The sequence below is a fragment of the Aphis gossypii genome, unplaced genomic scaffold (assembly GCF_020184175.1).
Source record: "Aphis gossypii isolate Hap1 unplaced genomic scaffold, ASM2018417v2 Contig00648, whole genome shotgun sequence".
NCBI classification, from domain to species: Eukaryota; Metazoa; Arthropoda; class Insecta; order Hemiptera; family Aphididae; genus Aphis; species Aphis gossypii.
Window position 1 is genome coordinate 11,908 of NW_026083209.1, and position 19,046 is coordinate 30,953.

General features: G+C 29.5%; 1 protein-coding gene and 2 pseudogenes across 1 annotated transcript; 2 read left to right on the forward strand and 1 right to left on the reverse strand.

The window, feature by feature from the left end:
* Positions 1-2,004: 2,004 nt before the first annotated feature.
* On the forward strand, positions 2,005-9,090 carry LOC126554922 (zinc finger MYM-type protein 1-like). The gene is made up of 5 exons (XM_050209915.1): positions 2,005-2,010; positions 6,041-7,160; positions 7,257-7,695; positions 8,811-8,923; positions 9,038-9,090. Exons 1-5 carry the CDS (start codon positions 2,005-2,007, stop codon positions 9,088-9,090), a joined length of 1,731 nt encoding a protein of 576 aa, XP_050065872.1.
* Positions 9,091-11,345: 2,255 nt separating this feature from the next.
* LOC126554923 (uncharacterized) lies at positions 11,346-12,404 on the forward strand (annotated as a pseudogene).
* A 393-nt stretch (positions 12,405-12,797) lies between these two features.
* On the reverse strand, positions 12,798-14,684 carry LOC126554921 (uncharacterized; annotated as a pseudogene).
* Between the last annotated feature and the right edge of the window lie 4,362 nt (positions 14,685-19,046).

Here is a 19,046-nt window from a genome sequence, read left to right on the forward strand (position 1 = left end):
GGGGGGTTTTTGGTATTTTTGGGCGAAATGCCCGTAGGGTTTCTATTCATAGCGGTTGGGTGTTATGTTATTAAATCATATTACCTTTCCGGATGACGACGTGATTACTGTGCTATCGAAAAGCAATAAAACGAATGGTACGATAAGCACACGTGTTGTACGGTCGGCGGTTGAACACGATGCCATTCTTTATTTTTGTGTTTTAGACGATTAAACAATTTATTATTCTTAATAACACAGCTTATGCGAATCACAAAATAAAATTATATAGGTTTAACTTAACCACACTGAACACAATTGTCGGAGACGTAATTATAATAGTATCAATAATTATTGATATTTAATCATTTAATAAGCGTAACTAGTCAAAATAGTATTATCAATTACCAATATTGGGGTTAATTCTACATGCGCTATTATGCTCAAAAGTCAAAACGACAGGTTTTCTAATCATTTAACGTAATTACGCATCTATCACGCTTGTTATAATAATAGAATAATTTGTTGTACATGTGATGTAGAATAGAAATAACCAAGGTGGATATATATATATATATATATATATATATATATATATATATATCCACCTTGGAAATAACGTAAGTCCAGGACTTACGTTGTTTCTCTTCTATACTGATTATTTACAGTGTCGCCACAGTTTTAAAATTGAATATTTTTTTTGCAAATGTTCACACATGATCCGACTATCATTTGATAACACATTCCACGCATTATCTCAATTTGTGGTATTTTATGACTTACGTCGTTTCTCAAATAAGTGATTCAATTCCACCACGTAATCCGTTCTCCAGAAAAATTTGAATATCATACTGTTTAAGCCGTTCTAATTTAACATTAGTATGTTTTAACATACAATCAAATGCAAATCCTGGAGCGGTCATAAAATGTGTAGTAATCCGACCATATTACTTTATTTTTATTACCTTGAGCTGATACTGTTTGCAATAATTTCATATATCCAATTTATAGATCTAGTATTATATTCTTGTTATATGAATTCGTAGAATTAAAATACGTATATTATTTATATTATTTATAGATCTAGTTATATGAATTCTTAGAAATCAAATACGCATTCAATAATCGTGTCTTAGTAAACACGAAACTTGTGTTCCGGTTTACCATGACACACGCGTATATTCTGGGACTACGTCCATGATTAGTTTAATATAAAAAGGGTTGTGGTAGTAATACGATTCAGACATAGTTAAGCCTCAAGTACGCATGGACCGGTGGCGTTGTTCTATACTTAACAACACATCGGGCTAGCCTTTATTATAATTATTTTACTTTGTCTCAGTTAATAAATAACTTGATTTTCAAACTTATAAAAAAACGAGTTGTTTATTTACTACAAATTTCCTACGGTCTCTGAAGAAGATAGACGACAAAGTGGACTTCGTCGTTAAATCGTGTTGAGCCATCTTCACCAGGATCAGCTCACTACAAATGTGAAGCATCGAGTTTAAGTGTTTGTAAACAAAGATCTCTAAAATTTTCAAAAACATCAGAAAGTAAACATACATCTGTTGCTAAGTATAAGTCACTATATTCTCCTAATTTTTTTTATATTAAATTTTTTTCAAACCTTATGAGCATGCGCATAATCTTCATCACTAATATCTTCATCTTTTAATGAATTATAAAAAAACTGTTTTGGTGGTAAACAAGTTTCATTTAATTCATTAGGATGGTCAATATATTCATAAGGAAACACACCTTTTCGTGTAACTAAATTTAATGTCGACAAAGAAAATATTTTTAATGTTTCTCTAAATCTAGTTTTGTCTTCAGATAAATTATCAGCTAGTGAACTAAGAGACTCTGACATAAAACGAATGTGTCAATAAATTTTATATTGAATTTATCTTGAATAGTTTTACTAAATGATATATATTTTTCTGATGAATTAGGTATTACATGAATATCATTTTCATTACAACCAAGTTCACGAACAATAAAATGACTGTCATAGACTAAGTTATGAAAGTAAATTGGAATAAATGAAACATTAGTTAATTCAAAATTACAATTTAAACAAACAGCTGATCTAAAACGTCCTGTAAAATGATTATGATCTCTTACTTTAAATAAATTATCGTTTTTAAATGATTTGAAGCAGCATTCACATAATCTAGCATTTTGAAATTTATGCTCTTCATCAACAGTTAATTTGTCCATGGGTATATTTATCTTATAAAGATTACACACTTTTGAACCTATATCTATCATTGTCTTTATGAAATGTTTTGCTGCATTACGGTTTCTATAAACATGAAGTTTTGTTGGAATTTTATATTTTTTTATTAAATATTTAGGTATAATGTCATAATCTATTTTTACGTAAAATGCATAACTCATAGGTTTATGTTTATGAGTTATCAATGTCTTAGTTTTAATGTCTTGGTTGTTTATTATAGGTTTTAAATAACATTCAAAATCAGAATAAATTTCTATAAGTATTCGTTGAGATCTTTTAAAATTTTTAAAATAAATAGTATCGTCATCACCGTTATCAAACATTACAGGTCTTCCAAGTTTATGTTTTCCACACATTTTTTTATGTTTTTTTAACCCATTAATAACCCATAGTTTGAATTTACAAGGAATATTACTAAAAACTGTAAAACATCTTTTACATATAATTAATTTAGATTTATGTTTCGTCTTTTGATTACGAATAAGTCTACAAAAATCATTAATAAAACAATAATGTGACGTTATACCATTATTAATTAAAAGCAGATCGAAATGGTTTTCACTTTCCACATTATTCATGTATTATGGGAAAACAACATTTTTATTATCTAAACTAAAAACATTAACTGATACATTATTTAAACGTTCAAATGATTTAATTTGATTAACTGGTGTCGGAAAATCGATACAATGAAAATTTAATCTACTTTTTTTTCAAGCATTTTAAAATATTGATTATTAAATTTAGTTTTATCTGAACGAGTATTATATTTTGTTAAAATTGCATATTTGAAACATTTGTTATCATTATTTTTTACATTTATAACAGCTTTCTTATTCCTTATACAGTCTGGTAAAATTACATAAGAAGATCCGGTGGTTAAGGGTTTACAATATTGATTCTTAATTGTAATGCATCAATTGAATATAAACTCCAACCACGGTCATTTCAAAACCGTAGTCAAAAAATTGATTAAAGTCTATGAAATTATAATCGTTTTTTAAAACAAACGTTTTTGAACATTTTTTAAACCGATTTAATTGAATTAGTCCGCTTCCAATTACGTTCATAAGTGATCTTTTTGATATTACATTTCCTTGTACCTATTTTACTGTAATTAAAAATAAATAAATAATAATAGTATAAAATTTACCACTAAATAACAATAAATAAATTATTATTACTAAATAAAAAAACGTATTAATCATCTATGCTTATTAAGTCATTATTTATTTTTATTACAATCGATAGCGTTGACCATTGAACGATCGAGGTTAATTTTTAAAATATTACTGTGTTACTAATTACGATCTATTGTTATTAAAGATAAGTCAATATAATTTTATTATTTTACTTAATATGAACTGATAATATTGCTTTTTTATACATAAATAATTAACTTAGTAGGCTATAACTTAAAGCTGATATGGTTTTTTTTCAAAATTTTTTTAGTATCAAATTTCTGGATTATATATGAAAGGTCGTTCTCAATGTCGTTTAATTTTAGATTTAACGTAAGTCTGCGATATAGCTGTAGAAATTAAGTATTAAATCGACATGTTAATATTTGTTAAAATCAAAATCGATTGTAATTATTTTTAACGGATGAGGTTAATTTTTCAATATTACCGTGCTACTAATTGCGAACTATTAGTATTTTGTAAGAACTTATATTATTTTATTATTTTACTCAATATAAACTGATAATTGTTTTTTATACATAAATAGTTGAAAATACATTTCGTTAATTTTACATCACTAACTGCGTCGTGTATATAAGTTATATCATGGTTTTGATTACAAATTGAATCATGAGTTTCCTTCAACGATAAAAATCTACCATTTTTAATTATATAACCTAATTTATGGTTTAATATAATTTCATTACTTTTAAAATTAATTAATTTTAAATAAAATACTCTATTATTATCAGTATCGTATGCAGTCATATTCAACATTATATTTGTATTAAAACCTAATCTTTGTAAAATATTTTTATCTGAATTACCATTCCATAGTAAAATAATTGCATTTTGATTATTAAAATCAAGATAGTTTTTTAAAAAGCTTGTAGTTAGGTTCGACGTTTTTGATTTCATAGCCAGGCACGTCGTCAAGGGGTGGGCCTTAGGGGGCCTGGCTCCCTAAGAAATGACAGTGGCCCCGGACTGGCCCCCTTGATTTTTTTTAGATATTATGGTGTATAAATGTATAATATTGTCCCAAACCGGCTAAATCCTAAATGTATATTATATTATGATTTATGGTACTCCATATAGTTCACGATCATATTCGTATGATAAAAATTAAATTCCGAGATTCTATTTTATAAATATTCGTCAATAATACAAAATAGACAATAATACGTCTATTAATAGATTGAAAACTAGGAATTCTAAATACGGGTATCGAACGCACATTTGATAAACACAACTATGTACAATATTATATATATATATATTATAATAGTGAACCATTACGATAATCGTATAATAAAATAAACATACCTAACAAAGTAATGTCTCAATATAATATTATCAGCGAGTTAGAGACTTAGAGTATTGATCACGACGCGTGCTAACGTCGCAGTATAGTTTACATTGTTTTCAAGGCACAAGTGTAAGAACCTATATTATAATAATGAAGAGAACTTTAAAAAGTTATTTTAACAATCCAAAAATCTTAAGAACCGAGAAAGGTAAGTACAATAATTATACAATATACTTCCGATAAGTTATACTACCCAAGTCTTACTTACCTACATTTTATATTTACTAATTATTGTACCTAGTTATTTCTTTATTAGTTAATAATATATTAACGTAATTTTGGATATTCTAGCATTAGATAGGTAGAAGGTAGATATTAATCCATATTAATTAATAGATTAATATTAGAACATTAGGTACTACATATTTAACATTTTTAAGACATTTTATGCTATAATATTGTTGATAAAGTTAAGTACCTATTTTATATAGTTTTATTATTATAATGATAATTATTTAATATTGTTTTAGTGTATTATAATTTGCACACGATTAATCTCAACACTATCCAACTATCTGTATAAAGTATAATAATATAATATATTATATTTATATTATAATATAGGAGGTATTAATGTATATATTTCTGGACTTTTGGTATTAGGTGACTACATTGATTTCATAAATTGTTTTCATTAATTAATGATTTTATTCATGACATTTTGATTTACCTAATTGATAATATTGTAATTAATTTTTCATACTAATAAGTTAGGTACCTATTTATTATTGTATAATATGTAACCGTGTAAGACATAGATAGTAATTATTTAAAAAAGTTATTATTGAACAACAATAAATTACAATGATTAGACAAATTTTCTTACAAATTTGGTATGAAGTATCAAACAAATAGCCATTTGTTATACTTTGTTTTTTATACTTATTTGCTAGATACTTGTGAGTGTCAAGTGATGGTTCTTAATAATAATAATAATAATGGTTCATAATGTTTAATTTAATTTATTCTGTAATATTATGATTTATTAAATTAATGTTTATAAATTGTAATTAAGTATGCATATTGTTTTCAAAAAAATAATTTTAACAAATAATAAATAGAGTCAAATAATCATGTTTTAGTTTGTGACAATGATATTAGCAGGAACTTAGTATGTGAGGCATCTACTTCTACAGACTCAATAGAGATAATAAATAATTCAAGAACAAATAAAGGTTAATGTTATAGTTACACATACTTTTAATTATATTCATATTCAAATAAAATATAAATACATATTTACAATTATTTATAAATTTATTTATTTAGACTTTACTTTTAGGTGTTGAAGATTCCAACAATAGTTTTGGTGACGTTTTGGCTTATAAGAACCATTATGAAGAAGAACAACTACAAAACTCAAGTAGTAATGATAGCGACAATAGTGACGAGGACATGAGTTGTGCTACATTTGTTGATGGTATTGATGTACATTCCTCTTTAGATTCTTGTACACTTGATATATCAAAAACAACACCAGGTCCAAAAGATCTTGCTCAACATTTAAATAATGGACCAAAACAACCTATATTAGTATTTTATCCAAAAACAAAGTTTTCTAATAGAATGAGACATTTCTCAGATACGTGGTATAAAATGTTCAACTGGATCGAGTACAGTGTAATGAATGATGCAGTGTATTGTTTTCCTTGTCGTTTCTTTTCTAAACATTATGACTTAAACACTGTGTTTATTACAATTGGTTTTAAACATTGGAAAAAAGCTTTAGACAAAGGTTCAGGATTTAAACGACATGAATCAAGTAGTGAACACAAAAAATGTCAAGTTATGTTGGTAGAATATACAAGCATGAAAATAAAAAATACATCTGTGTCATCTTTAATCAATGAGGCTCATTTGAAGTTGGTAAAAGAGAATCGTAAATACATTCAGTATATTGAAAAAGTGTTATTATTCACTGCTGTTCAAGGAATTGCTCAAAGAGGGAGCAATGAAAGTGAAAACAGTGTCAATCGTGGTAACTTTTTGGAACTTGTGCACTTGCTGGAATATTTCAATGATGATTTTAAACAAAAAAGACAGTCACTTCCAAATAATTCAAAGTACACTAGCCCGAGCATGCAGAATGAAATACTTACAGTTTTTAGTCAAATGGTACGTGATAAAATCAGTAAAGAATTACAAAAATGTGAATACTTTGCAATTATGGTTGACGAAACAAAGGATATCAGTAAAATTGAGCAGTTGTCTGTAGTATTGAGATATTATCTAGATGGTATTATCTATGAAAGATTTATGGGTTTTCGTGCTGCTGGATCTTTATGTGCTACATCATTATTTACATATATTAAAGAAATACTTGCTATCAGCAATGTTGACATAAAAAAGTGTGTGGGACAAACATATGATGGTGCTAATGTAATGAGTGGTAAATTTAATGGTGTGCAAGCACTATTTCGCAAAGAAGTACCACAGGCCTTATAAGTGCATTGTTACAATCATCGCCTGAATTTGGTTATTGCAGATACCTGTAAAAATGTATCTGGAGTTAGGATGTTTTTTGATTTAATTGAAAGTCTTTATGTATTTATTTCTGGTTCTTCTATTCATGCTCAATTTATTGATATTCAAAATGCCATGAAATTAGTGCCAAAAGTTGAACTTAAGCGTATTTGCTTAACTCGATGGACAGCCCAAGTATTTGCATGTTTAACAATGAAAAAAGCACTTAGTCCTTTACTTGTACTATTAAATAAATTAGTATATGAAAGAGGAGATCGTGCTGTAGAAGCTACTGGGTTACTTCATCAAATTGATTTTAAATTTATTTTAAATTTAGTAATGTTCTGTTATATCTTACATATGTTTAAAGGAATAAGCGATTATTTACAAAATACAAGTGGTGAACTAGCTAATGCGTTGATTTTAATTTCATCTTTGGAATCAACCCTTCAAGATATGAGGTTAAAAAATACAGATACAACTTTTAATAACATATATGATGAAACTATTTCTATCTGTGATGAAAATAATATAACCATACCTTCTCAAGATACCAATATAAAAAGAAAAAAAACAATTCCGAAACATTTTGAACAATTTTTATTTACACAGCAAAATGCATTAGAAGAAGAGTCTCCTACATCTAAAACAGATTTAAAAATCAAACTTTATTATACAGTTATTGATTACATTTTGGTAGAAATTAAAAATCGATTTTCCAATAATAAAGATATTCTTAGTGCTGTCTCATATTTACATCCTGATAATGAACATTTTTTAAGTTTTGCACACATTCAGCCTTTAGCTGAACATTATGGGTCCAATACTGATGTACTAAAGTCGGAATTAAATATATTACCAAACACTATCAAAAAATATGAATTAGAAAATAATACAGAAATTAAAACCATGATGAAATTATTGGAGCTGTTAGAAAAATACAAGTTGGCTTTTATTGAAACTCATAAAATTGTACAAATCATCATAACTATTCCAATTTCAAGTGCTGGGTGTGAAAGAACATTTTCTAGTTTAAGAAGACTTAAGAATTATATGAGATCTCTTATGACAAATGAAAGGTTGGTACAGTAACACATTAATATTTAAATCTGTAATAAACTTAAATAATTATATACTTCTACAAATCTGCATTATTCCATATTTTTAAAAATACTTTAATGCATTATATAATTAATTGTCCAACAGAATATAAATAAAATAATTCATTTATAAACTAAAAAAATCAAATGGGATTTTTTTTTTAAATTATAAACATCTTATTATATAATTAAAATTAATAGCCTATCTATGTGATACCTACCTAAGTAATTATTTTATTTTGTTATAGGTTGAACAATTTGGCACTGTTGTCAATTGAGAAACATATTTCAAAATTATTAGATTTAGATGAATTTACTGAAAGATTTGTAGCGAACCATAGAAATAGACGACTTGTCCTTATATAGTTGTTTAAGATGTTTAATGTATATTGTATACCTATATTAATAAATAATAAAAATATAATGCTTAACTAATACCGACAATAAATTATGTAATGTAGTATTATTTTTTATAGATATTGTCTGATATGGAGAGGAGTGGTATTGGGTACAAAACATAGAAAGGGGCCAAAAAATATTGGCCCCCTTATAGACAAATGTCTGGTTACGTGCCTGTTCATAGCTAAATGTAATTCGTTTAATATAACTTGAAGCTGATCTGGTTTCTTTTCAAAAATTTTTAGTAACAAATCTCTAGTTTTTATATATGAATAATTATTCATTAATCTTATTCTTCCATTAGGTGATATTATTAAAGGTCGACCTCGTAGACGAATAATTTCAGATTTTACGTGAGTCTGTGATATAGCTGCAGAAATAAGTTTTAAATCTGTACGTTGATAGTTGCTGAATTCAAAATCAATTAAAATTATTTTATTTTTTGGTTTTTGCCTGTAACTAAACAATATCAATTAATTGTATCATAGTATTATTTTTATCTATGTCACTAAAATATATTTTAATAAAAATAAAATACTGATTTCATATTTTTTTATTTTATATAAAATTAGATTATTGAATGTACTTTATATATTTTATTGATTTATTTTTTTATTTATGCGTAATATGAATTATTTGATATTAAATATTTCATTATTCATCTGATTTTTATTTCACTGAAATTTTGTAAAATATTAAAACATATTTTTTATAATCAATAATATAAATATTTTATAGTCACATAACTTATTATTTTTTAAAAAATATATAAAAAATAAAAACAATTATATCTTTTATATTGTTCACTAAGACTAACCGATTCTCTAGCAGCTTAATTAATCTATAATGATATAAACAATATTCAAATAAAATAATAATTTTTAACTTTGATTTTATATCATATATTTTAAATATTTCATTATTCATCTGGTTTTTTATTTCACTGACATTTTGTAAATTATTAAAACATATTTATTTATAATTAATTATATTCGTATTTTATCTTACTTATTGTTTTGCTGCATAGTTTGATGAATACCTCGGTCCATGTTGTTGTGTTGAATAAGTAGGTTTTAGTTTATCAATTAAAAATGAATTAAGAACTAAACTGTTTCTTCAAATTAATATTGTATTTAATTTAGATTAATTATTAATAAAACTTAACTAATATCAAAAACCTTGCTTGATAATAGTGTTGTAATAAAGTCAGCGACTTACACAAGTACTGAAAGGCTAAGGATAATAGACTATAACCAACTCAAGAGCACTTTGTAAATGACTATAAGTCTATAAATATTGAATGATTATGAACCAGATTTATAGTCTGATCCAATGGTGTGATATGTGATCACGCCATATTACACTTTGATCACAGATATTTTTTATAGATTAGGTAAAAATATGATCACGCTATATTAAACTTTGACTACAGTTATTTTTTTATAGAATAGGTAAAACTATCAACTATGATCACGCCATATTACAACCCTACCACAGTTATTTTATAGATTAGGTAAAACTATGATCACACCATATGATACCACAACCTTACAAATCTGTATATAAGTGATCAGTAGACATTGATTATAGTTAGTGTTAAATCTCAACATTGTCTATAAGTAGTATGTAATAGGGCATTCTGAAACATGAGCCCTTGAGCCTTGAGCCTTGAGCCCTTGAGCCATGACCCCCTACCACCACCCGCTCTCACACGTACATGACGTATTTTTACCACCTACCACCACCCGCTCCCACTACGTGTGTGACGTATTTTTACACCGTTGCCCCCTGACCATCATGTACCCCCGCCTCCTACCACCACCCGCTCCCACCCGTACATGACGTATTTTTACACCGCTGCCCCCTGACCATCATGTATCCCCGCCTCCTGCCGCAGACCCAGCCACTACGTGTGTGACGTATTTTTACACCGCCGCCGTGGTAATCAATTATGCTTATCATATTATTGTACACGTACCATATTACCGTACATGCACCATATTATTGTACATTCACCATTTACCGTACATATATTTCAGTCACCAGTTACATTATGTATCCAACATCGTCTTTAATAACGTTTTTCCATCACATAATGCAAAAAATAACAATAATCTGGTGTAAGAATCGAACCAGGTATGTACTACCTCTGTCGTACATATTTGACCCACTTCAACTCTAACTCCATTGATAATTATTGTTAAAACTGTTATATATAATGCATTTTATGGTAACAAATAACGTCCTGATCAAATTAAAAAGCATCGTCAGTAGAAATATGAAATATTCCATTACTTCGACATGCATCGACAGGTCCGAGGAGAAATATGAGGAATTTATTTCAGTACATCGATATGCATTGACATGCCCGAGCAGTCTATTGTTATTTACATCTATAAGATATGTATTTAAGCCCCGAATTATGAGTCACATGTCCATCCTTTGTCTTTAAGGAATTTACCCCTACCTATTATTGTCTGAAATGCACATATGCTTGGCTCTACAAGAGCAGACAATCATTCAGTCTGTCCTCAGCCTTATACTGTTTCTCACGTCTCAACCGTTCTCTCACAGTTTTTATATTTTTTCAGTGTTTAATATTTTTATAAGTGATGGCTGGATCAATCGCTGACAACTCTGTCTTGTATAGAAAGAAGACTTTTACTTATGAGCCACCGACACCACCAGCTGAACTCATCGAATCTACTAGCTACACACTAGACTTTGCATCCCGTAAGTTTGTACATATTGGTTTTGATCCGAGTGAAAAATTACAAGTCGTTGTTCATTTATTAACTTCATCGCGGTACGTGCATATTACTACAGATTTTATGAAAAAAATATTCGGGTTCATGGGACATATCTTATCGTTCATATCAGACACACCACAATAATATAAGCGAGTTATATTTTATGAAAACGAAAAAATGAAACTATCGAGTATGATGTACAGTGGAGAAAATGTGTTGGTGATTGAAACAAAAAATCGTGATGGATGTAGAGTACTGCTGAATCGAGACGACCTTCTTCGACTTCAATATCTCGAATGTTCTATTTTCGAGAGCATCGTGCGAAAAGAAGTATTCACCGCTCTGTTGGTTATAAAATAATATGAAGAAATTGTTGAGTACCTCGACAAGAAATGTAGGCAACATAAATCACCGCCGAAAACTGTTGACGAGATGGTAGTTTTCATTAAGAACATCCAAGACGATCGAGTCGTAAATCTATACCAAATTTCTCCAACTAAATACAGATGTGTGCAGCTGAAAAGTTAGCTGAAACATTGTTACACCAGAGGGCAAACAACTCGCATGAGGTAATTAAAAAATATATTATTATTCCTTAAACAACAATTATTAAATATTTTTTTTAAATTTTAGTATTCCAATGAAACGACGGTCATTTCGCCAATGTCGTCACCAACACCAATGTCACCACCTACACCGATGTCAACACCATCACCGACATCACCACCACCGAGTTTCACAATGCAATCGCCGAGCAGAGCAGTCGATGAAAACGATGGGCCGTTACATTTCAACACGCGATCATTATCGAAAACGTGCAATTTCCGATCTAGGACATTTTGGCGTGGTCATTTTGGCGTGGCCGTATTGGCGTGGCCACTTTGGCGTAAACCAATTTGGCGTATGGCTATTTTGGCGTAAGACTATTTTGGCGTGTGACTATTTTGGCGTAAGACTATTTTGGCTTAATAAAAGTTTGGACTAATATGACTAATATGATATTAGTTGTCTGTGCGAGTGTAATAATATAATAATTATGTTTATTAAAGTAGGTAGAGTAAAAAAATCGATGGATATAAATATATTAGTAGCTTTGTCCATATAAATAAAAAAATTAATATAAATGTATATAAATAAAAAATAAATTGAATGGTAGTTTAGTTCATATAAATAAAAAAATTAATATAAATGTATATAAATAAAAAATAAATTAACTGGTAGTTTAGTCCATATAAATAAAAAAAATAATATAAATGTATATAAATAAAAAATAAATTAACTGGTAGTTTAGTCCATATAAATAAAAATAATAATTTAGTAACAACTTATATTTTGAGCTATTCCCCTTAAAAAACTAAGCGTGTTGCGATTGTTATAATCTTCTACAATTTTAAAAATTCTTTTGTCGACATCAATAAATTTTTTTTTCTTTTTTGGAGGACTATTTCCAGCTTCTAGTTGTTGATAAAATGTATCACGTCCTGACTGAACCTTTCTTAAATTTGTAATAAATGTCCACAATGTTGGATGTTGTACACCCATTTGTAGATTCAGCCGTCTATTGGCTGCTTCAGCATGGTTATTTGTCCTGTCTTCTTTATTTAATACCCGTTCATGAACATTCCATAATACAGGTGAAAATCGAGCAGGCCGTCGCCGATTTCTTATTATTCTACCAACATAGAATTCTTCAAACCAATCTAAAAGGGGCAACACTTCTGGAGGTATATGTTCAGTTAGTGCCTCAATTGCTGTATCTAAATCATCAATTTTAACAAATGCCAATGCTAAAATCATTTTTACCGCTATAGAAAAATCTGCGTCATTTTTGTACTTAGATATTAAATCTAACTCACACATTTTCAACCTAAAGTTTTTTGATAGGTGAAACAGGCAACCAATTATTTTAACCCCGGGAAATATATTTTGAAAAGCTTTAATAGCCGCTTGTTCGAAGTCGCATGCTATTGAAATCGGTTTGAACCCGGGTTTTAAGTTTATAATTATTTGTAATAGTTTTTCATATGTTTGTTTTTTTTTGTCTGGTAAAAGCGCATACAGTAAAGGATGTACACCGTTCATATATTTTGCTAATATTACATAAATTTGAGAAAAAAGTGATGGTGCCACTTTGAAAGTACCATCTGCATACCAACTAGTAGATTCAGCTAATATTCTAAGTTCCGATAACGACCAAATATTAAAATCCTATCTTCACCTGGGCCGCTGTCATGTAGTAAAAATTGTTCCACAATACCCTCTGATGGCGAATACATTTTAAATTCATCAGGTATCACAAGTGTTATCAAGTCTTTAGGTGCATCCGGGGCTGCTTGTACTTCACGACGTATTCTCCTGATTTGTTTTTTTATGGCTCCATCGGATGCTAACTCTCCCTTAAAAATATAGACATAGGCAACATAATATTATTTATTTTACATATATCGCATAGACACACACACACATACACTCATTTCAGTTTGGCGCTTATCTGTGTGACTAATCTGTAGAATGGTATAATACGGTCACCTTAATTTAATTTTAGGTTTATCAATTTTATCTAACAATTGCATCTGAAAAATTATTATTTGTAAAAATACAATTCACGACGAAATTATTTACAAAACGATATTAATTATACCGATATAAATTATCCCTATTGTTTCATTTATTTAAGTTTAGAAGGTTTTGAAAATCGAATTCAAATTTCTTGGTACTATAAGTACAAATATTTATAATAAAAGTATATTGTACGTTTTGACAAACTTACCTATTATTATTATTATTTTATATAATGAAAAAAATTATATATTATATATATTATGACATATAAATATAAAAATAATGTTTAAATAATTTTCTATATTTTTTTTACAATATTTACTTTTAATAATTTTTCAAAATTATATAACTATATAATTGCCATAATTTTACAAAAAACTTTGTTTTTGGTCGAAAAGGGAACCAGTTTTTTTAAAATAATTAATATATCCTGCTCCTATATACATACAGTAGATGAGCGTCGATTATCTGCACGTCAATCATTCGGCCACTCACACCAAAATAATCAAAATAAAAATTATGTACCTTGGCTGCTTGTGAAATCCCACTGGTACATTCATTGATTACACTCGACGTTGGTTCTAGAGTGTCTTTAGCTCGTTGTTTCATACATGTAATTGCCTCGTTTGCTTCAATCAAAGCTGCCTCTGAATCATGGGAATGATCATTTAGAATCTTTAACACCTATAATATTTTCCCTATTATTATTTTAACAATTATTAATTTTATTATTGAATAATAAAAACAATTTTTACCTCAGACGTTTCAGTTGATGTATGAATGCGACAAGAACAATCATTTTTGTATCGGCATCTCCAAAATTTTTTTGTTTTATTAAAATTAAATGCATCAAATATGTACATATATCCATCATAAGTGAATATTTCTCGACCACGAATGCTCTTTATTCGAGACATTTTCGATTACAACTGATTGTTGATTACAACCTAACTCAACTGATATTATACTTTATGATAATTGTATAACTGATTATCCGCGATATACCCCCACAAACAACATATACACAGTCACATCAGCCTGCTTTTGTAGTCTACAGATATTTTATATCATGCATGTTCAATTTTATATTTATTATATAAATAATTTTTATACGCCAAATTGGTCATACGCCAAAATAGTCTTACGCCAAAATAGCCATACGCCAAATTGGTTTACGCCAAAGTGGCCACGCCAAAACGTCCGGGTCCGTGCAATTTCGATTCAGCCGTATCGGAAATGTATTTTGTACCAAAACGTAGACTATTTTAATTTCAGATATGTATTGTGTAAAATAAAAAGACATGTAAATAAAAAAAAGTATTTTCATTTATTAATATTAAGTTTTACAATATTTACAAAGTTCTTACTTTTCCGTTAAATGGATTGTAAGTTATAATTTGGTCGTGTAATATTAAACAATATGCTGAAGTGGAAGCTGGAAACGCTTCGTCTGCTTCTAGTTCAATCCTTAAGTCGACAGTTGACATTTTTACATTATCGTTCTGCTTGCTCATATCAACAACTATAATCGGACACAGATTTTTGAAATCTGATCGGTTCAGTAGAGGTGTCACTTCGTCATGGCCGTAGTAAGATTTTTGAAACTCTACATAGGCGCGGTATAATGTAGCCAACTTATTCCTGGTAAAGTCGCTTTGGAAATCTTCATAGGTAAACACTTCTGAGTTTAAATAGACCTTCAAGTTTTTAATTTTACAATGGTCAAAATGTGATATTGTTTTATTCGAGCTATTTTTCCTACCAGTTTGAAATCCGATTATGACATATCTAGGTTTTTCTAATTTGTTAGATGTCTTCACTTTCCAGGAATGCGAATTGTTTGAGGTAAAAAAGGATATTCACACAACTCCACGATCTAAACGCGCATGTCAACGGTTTCTGATTGTTTACTACTTTCAACAATCTTATTTTTTCTTTATCACTGACCTTGACTTTGGGCATTCTCCATAATATTTTTGTTATGTTTATTTTCACGTCTTTTAGTTTATGAGCGTCTACGACAACTTCATTATTCTTATACTGCTTAACGGCATTTGTATCCAGTGATGCTCTGTTTAATATAAGTTGTTGGTTACAATTTATTAAAATACGTTTGTAATCTTCACAAAAACCGAACAAATCTTTAAGATTAATACAACCATTAAAATTGCTGCTTTAAATAAAATCTTTATTAGCACTTTTAATATCGTTATCCCAGCCAGAGTTGTGATGTGACGTAATATTCGTTTTATTATACGAACAATATCCCTTTACTGTAGTCGTTATACCTGGATTATCGAGTTTTTGAATTTGAATGCTATTATCTCATATTTCATTTCGGAGAAAAGAAACGCCAGCCCGTTGTTTATAAATCGGATGTCATCAGTAATATCTGCAGGTTTGATTATTTTTCCTTCGATGTAAACATAACTCTCACATGGTAAAGTATAAGATTCTGTGTTATGTAGTGCGATACGCACTTCATCGTTATTGGAGAGAGCTGACGTAGAATAAGGTAAAAAAGAATGATATTCAATTTGAGTTATTCTGCAATCGTCGGTGTATCCGGCCGTAACATCTAAATACATGTCGTCCATATTAAATAGTGTTTAACGAACGTAAAAAAGCTAAATTGGATGCTGTTAGACTGTGTACAACTTGTCTTCGTGTCGAATTTTTCTTCAGAGTTGTTGTCCGGTTTGTGTTATTAACGCGACTAACGGACTTTACACGTGCAGTCCTATATAATATATTAAAAAATTGCAAACCAATATCACGAGTCTTGAATTAATAAACGTACCGATATCGGCTCACCTCGTAGATCGATCAACTCTTCGTTCTGATTTTTTAAAATTATACTAGCATGCGTTATAGATGTAGAATTAAGTGAGTAAAATACCAAATGCGGCGGTACCTCTATTATTTTATAACCTGGAGGTACAGTCGGGTAAAACTCGTGTATTGTATGGCACTGCTTCCCGTTGATGAATGAACCTGTGGCTAGGTTTGATTCGATATATATACAGTTTGTTTTTGTAATATTAACCACCGTATCAGATTCATGTTTTACATTACCAGCATATTTTCGATTTTTGAATCCCAGCAACTGACCAATGTTATTAGGCATGGTAAAATCTATAGCTTCGTTACACCACATTGTACTTTTTAGTGTATTATTATCAGCTTTCAATTCGAATATTATATCTGTATCATGTAATATGCGATGTACTGCTGACTCGATTTCAAATAATTCGTAAGAACCAGTAGGTATTGTAAAAACGCTACTGTTCGCATAACCTGTGTGCTCGCTGTATGCGAATCCTATTTTATTACACTTGTCGTTTATATTTGGAATAGAGTTATTTGTTTGAAACCCCAGCAGACAAATCTTAGCATTTTTACTGACTTCTATCGGCGGGAAAAAGTCGCAAGACAATTCACTCGAGTTCCCGGTTAAGGTTATGGTGTACATGACAGAAATCTTAAACACAAGTGTCCACAGTTTGTCGTATTATATTTTTGATGTTTATCGTAATATATTCGATATCACAACCGTTGAAATATTTTGTATTTCTAACGGTGGCGTAAATTTCTAAAACTATCGTAATATTTAACTTTTTTTCCGATTTTTTATACGCTACCCAATGCGTACCTGTACCGTTTTCGATGTCTAAATTAACCACCACAGCAGACTCTTGATGCTTAGCTCTTGGAGGCAACTTGTCTCTGGAAAACACACCGATGAAATGAGGTATTTTCAACATGTCGGCGTATTTTATAATCTCATAGTCGTACAACGCTCTCTTGGGTAAAGTGGAAATTAGTTTTTTGTCGTTTTTCTAGTTTCTTTTACCGATCCGCCTTTGTAAGGTGCTAGGTATAAACCTTTACCTTTAACAATTTTATAAGACTGCCCCTTGTGCGGTGTAAGATATAAACCTTTCCCTAAATGAATAGGTGTGTTTTTACCGGAATTTAATTAATTTACGACTTTAACTATATTACCGACACCGCCGTTAAGAGCGCCCAACGCCGATAAACCAGCGAAAATAGGTATTAAAGATAGAACACCGCCCTTTTTCGGTATTGGTATAATTCTCGGAGTTTTCTTATTTTTAGATTTTTTTTGATTTTTTTTCGCAGCCGACAGACATGTTCTTACTAACTTGGTTATATTCTTTTCGTTAATTTTATTTTTGATTGATTTTTTTGCTGCCGAAATAATCTGTTTAAATCCGCAACTAGCGCCCAACTTGCGTTTCGCCTTCATAGCTGTAGTAACCAACCAGGACGCAGCTTTTTGCTTAATACCAGTGTTTTTAGATTTAAACACTTCCCAAGCTTGATTCTCTAATATTTCGTCAGCTCTTTGTCGATCGGTTAACAAATTGCTTTCTTCGTATCCGATATCGTGAGCTCTGGCCAACTCATCTAGTCTGTTTATTCCCCGTTCACCGCGTGCTAATCTTTCTTTTAATTTAGTACCGGGACCAGCAAATCTGGAAAAAAAATCAAAAAAAAAAAATGTAGTTTGGATTTAATAATAATAATATATTTTAGTGACTTACCTATAACCAGGCAGATGTAATTCCACAGGTAGATGATTTATAACTGAGTTAATAAGACCAGAACCTTGATTGTTGTTTCGCTTACGAACGCGAGACATCGTGTGACGCTTTCAAGTACATAGCATTGATATTTTTAGTGAAAAAATGCGCCTCATCGAGCAACAGAAAACACTACGAATTTATAACATTGATACTCCGGATACAATACAGTTTAGACATGGTGAGCTATTTCCAAACACTATACGCTCGTTGGTGTTGGGGAGTTCCGGTTGTGGTAAAACAAATTTAATATATTTTCTACTTGTTGACGAAAACAGTCTACGTTTTGAAAACGTTTATATATACTCTAAAACGTTAGAACAACCAAAATATAAATTATTAAAACGTATAATCGACGATATTGACAGTGTTAAAATTTTTACATTTTTCGAGA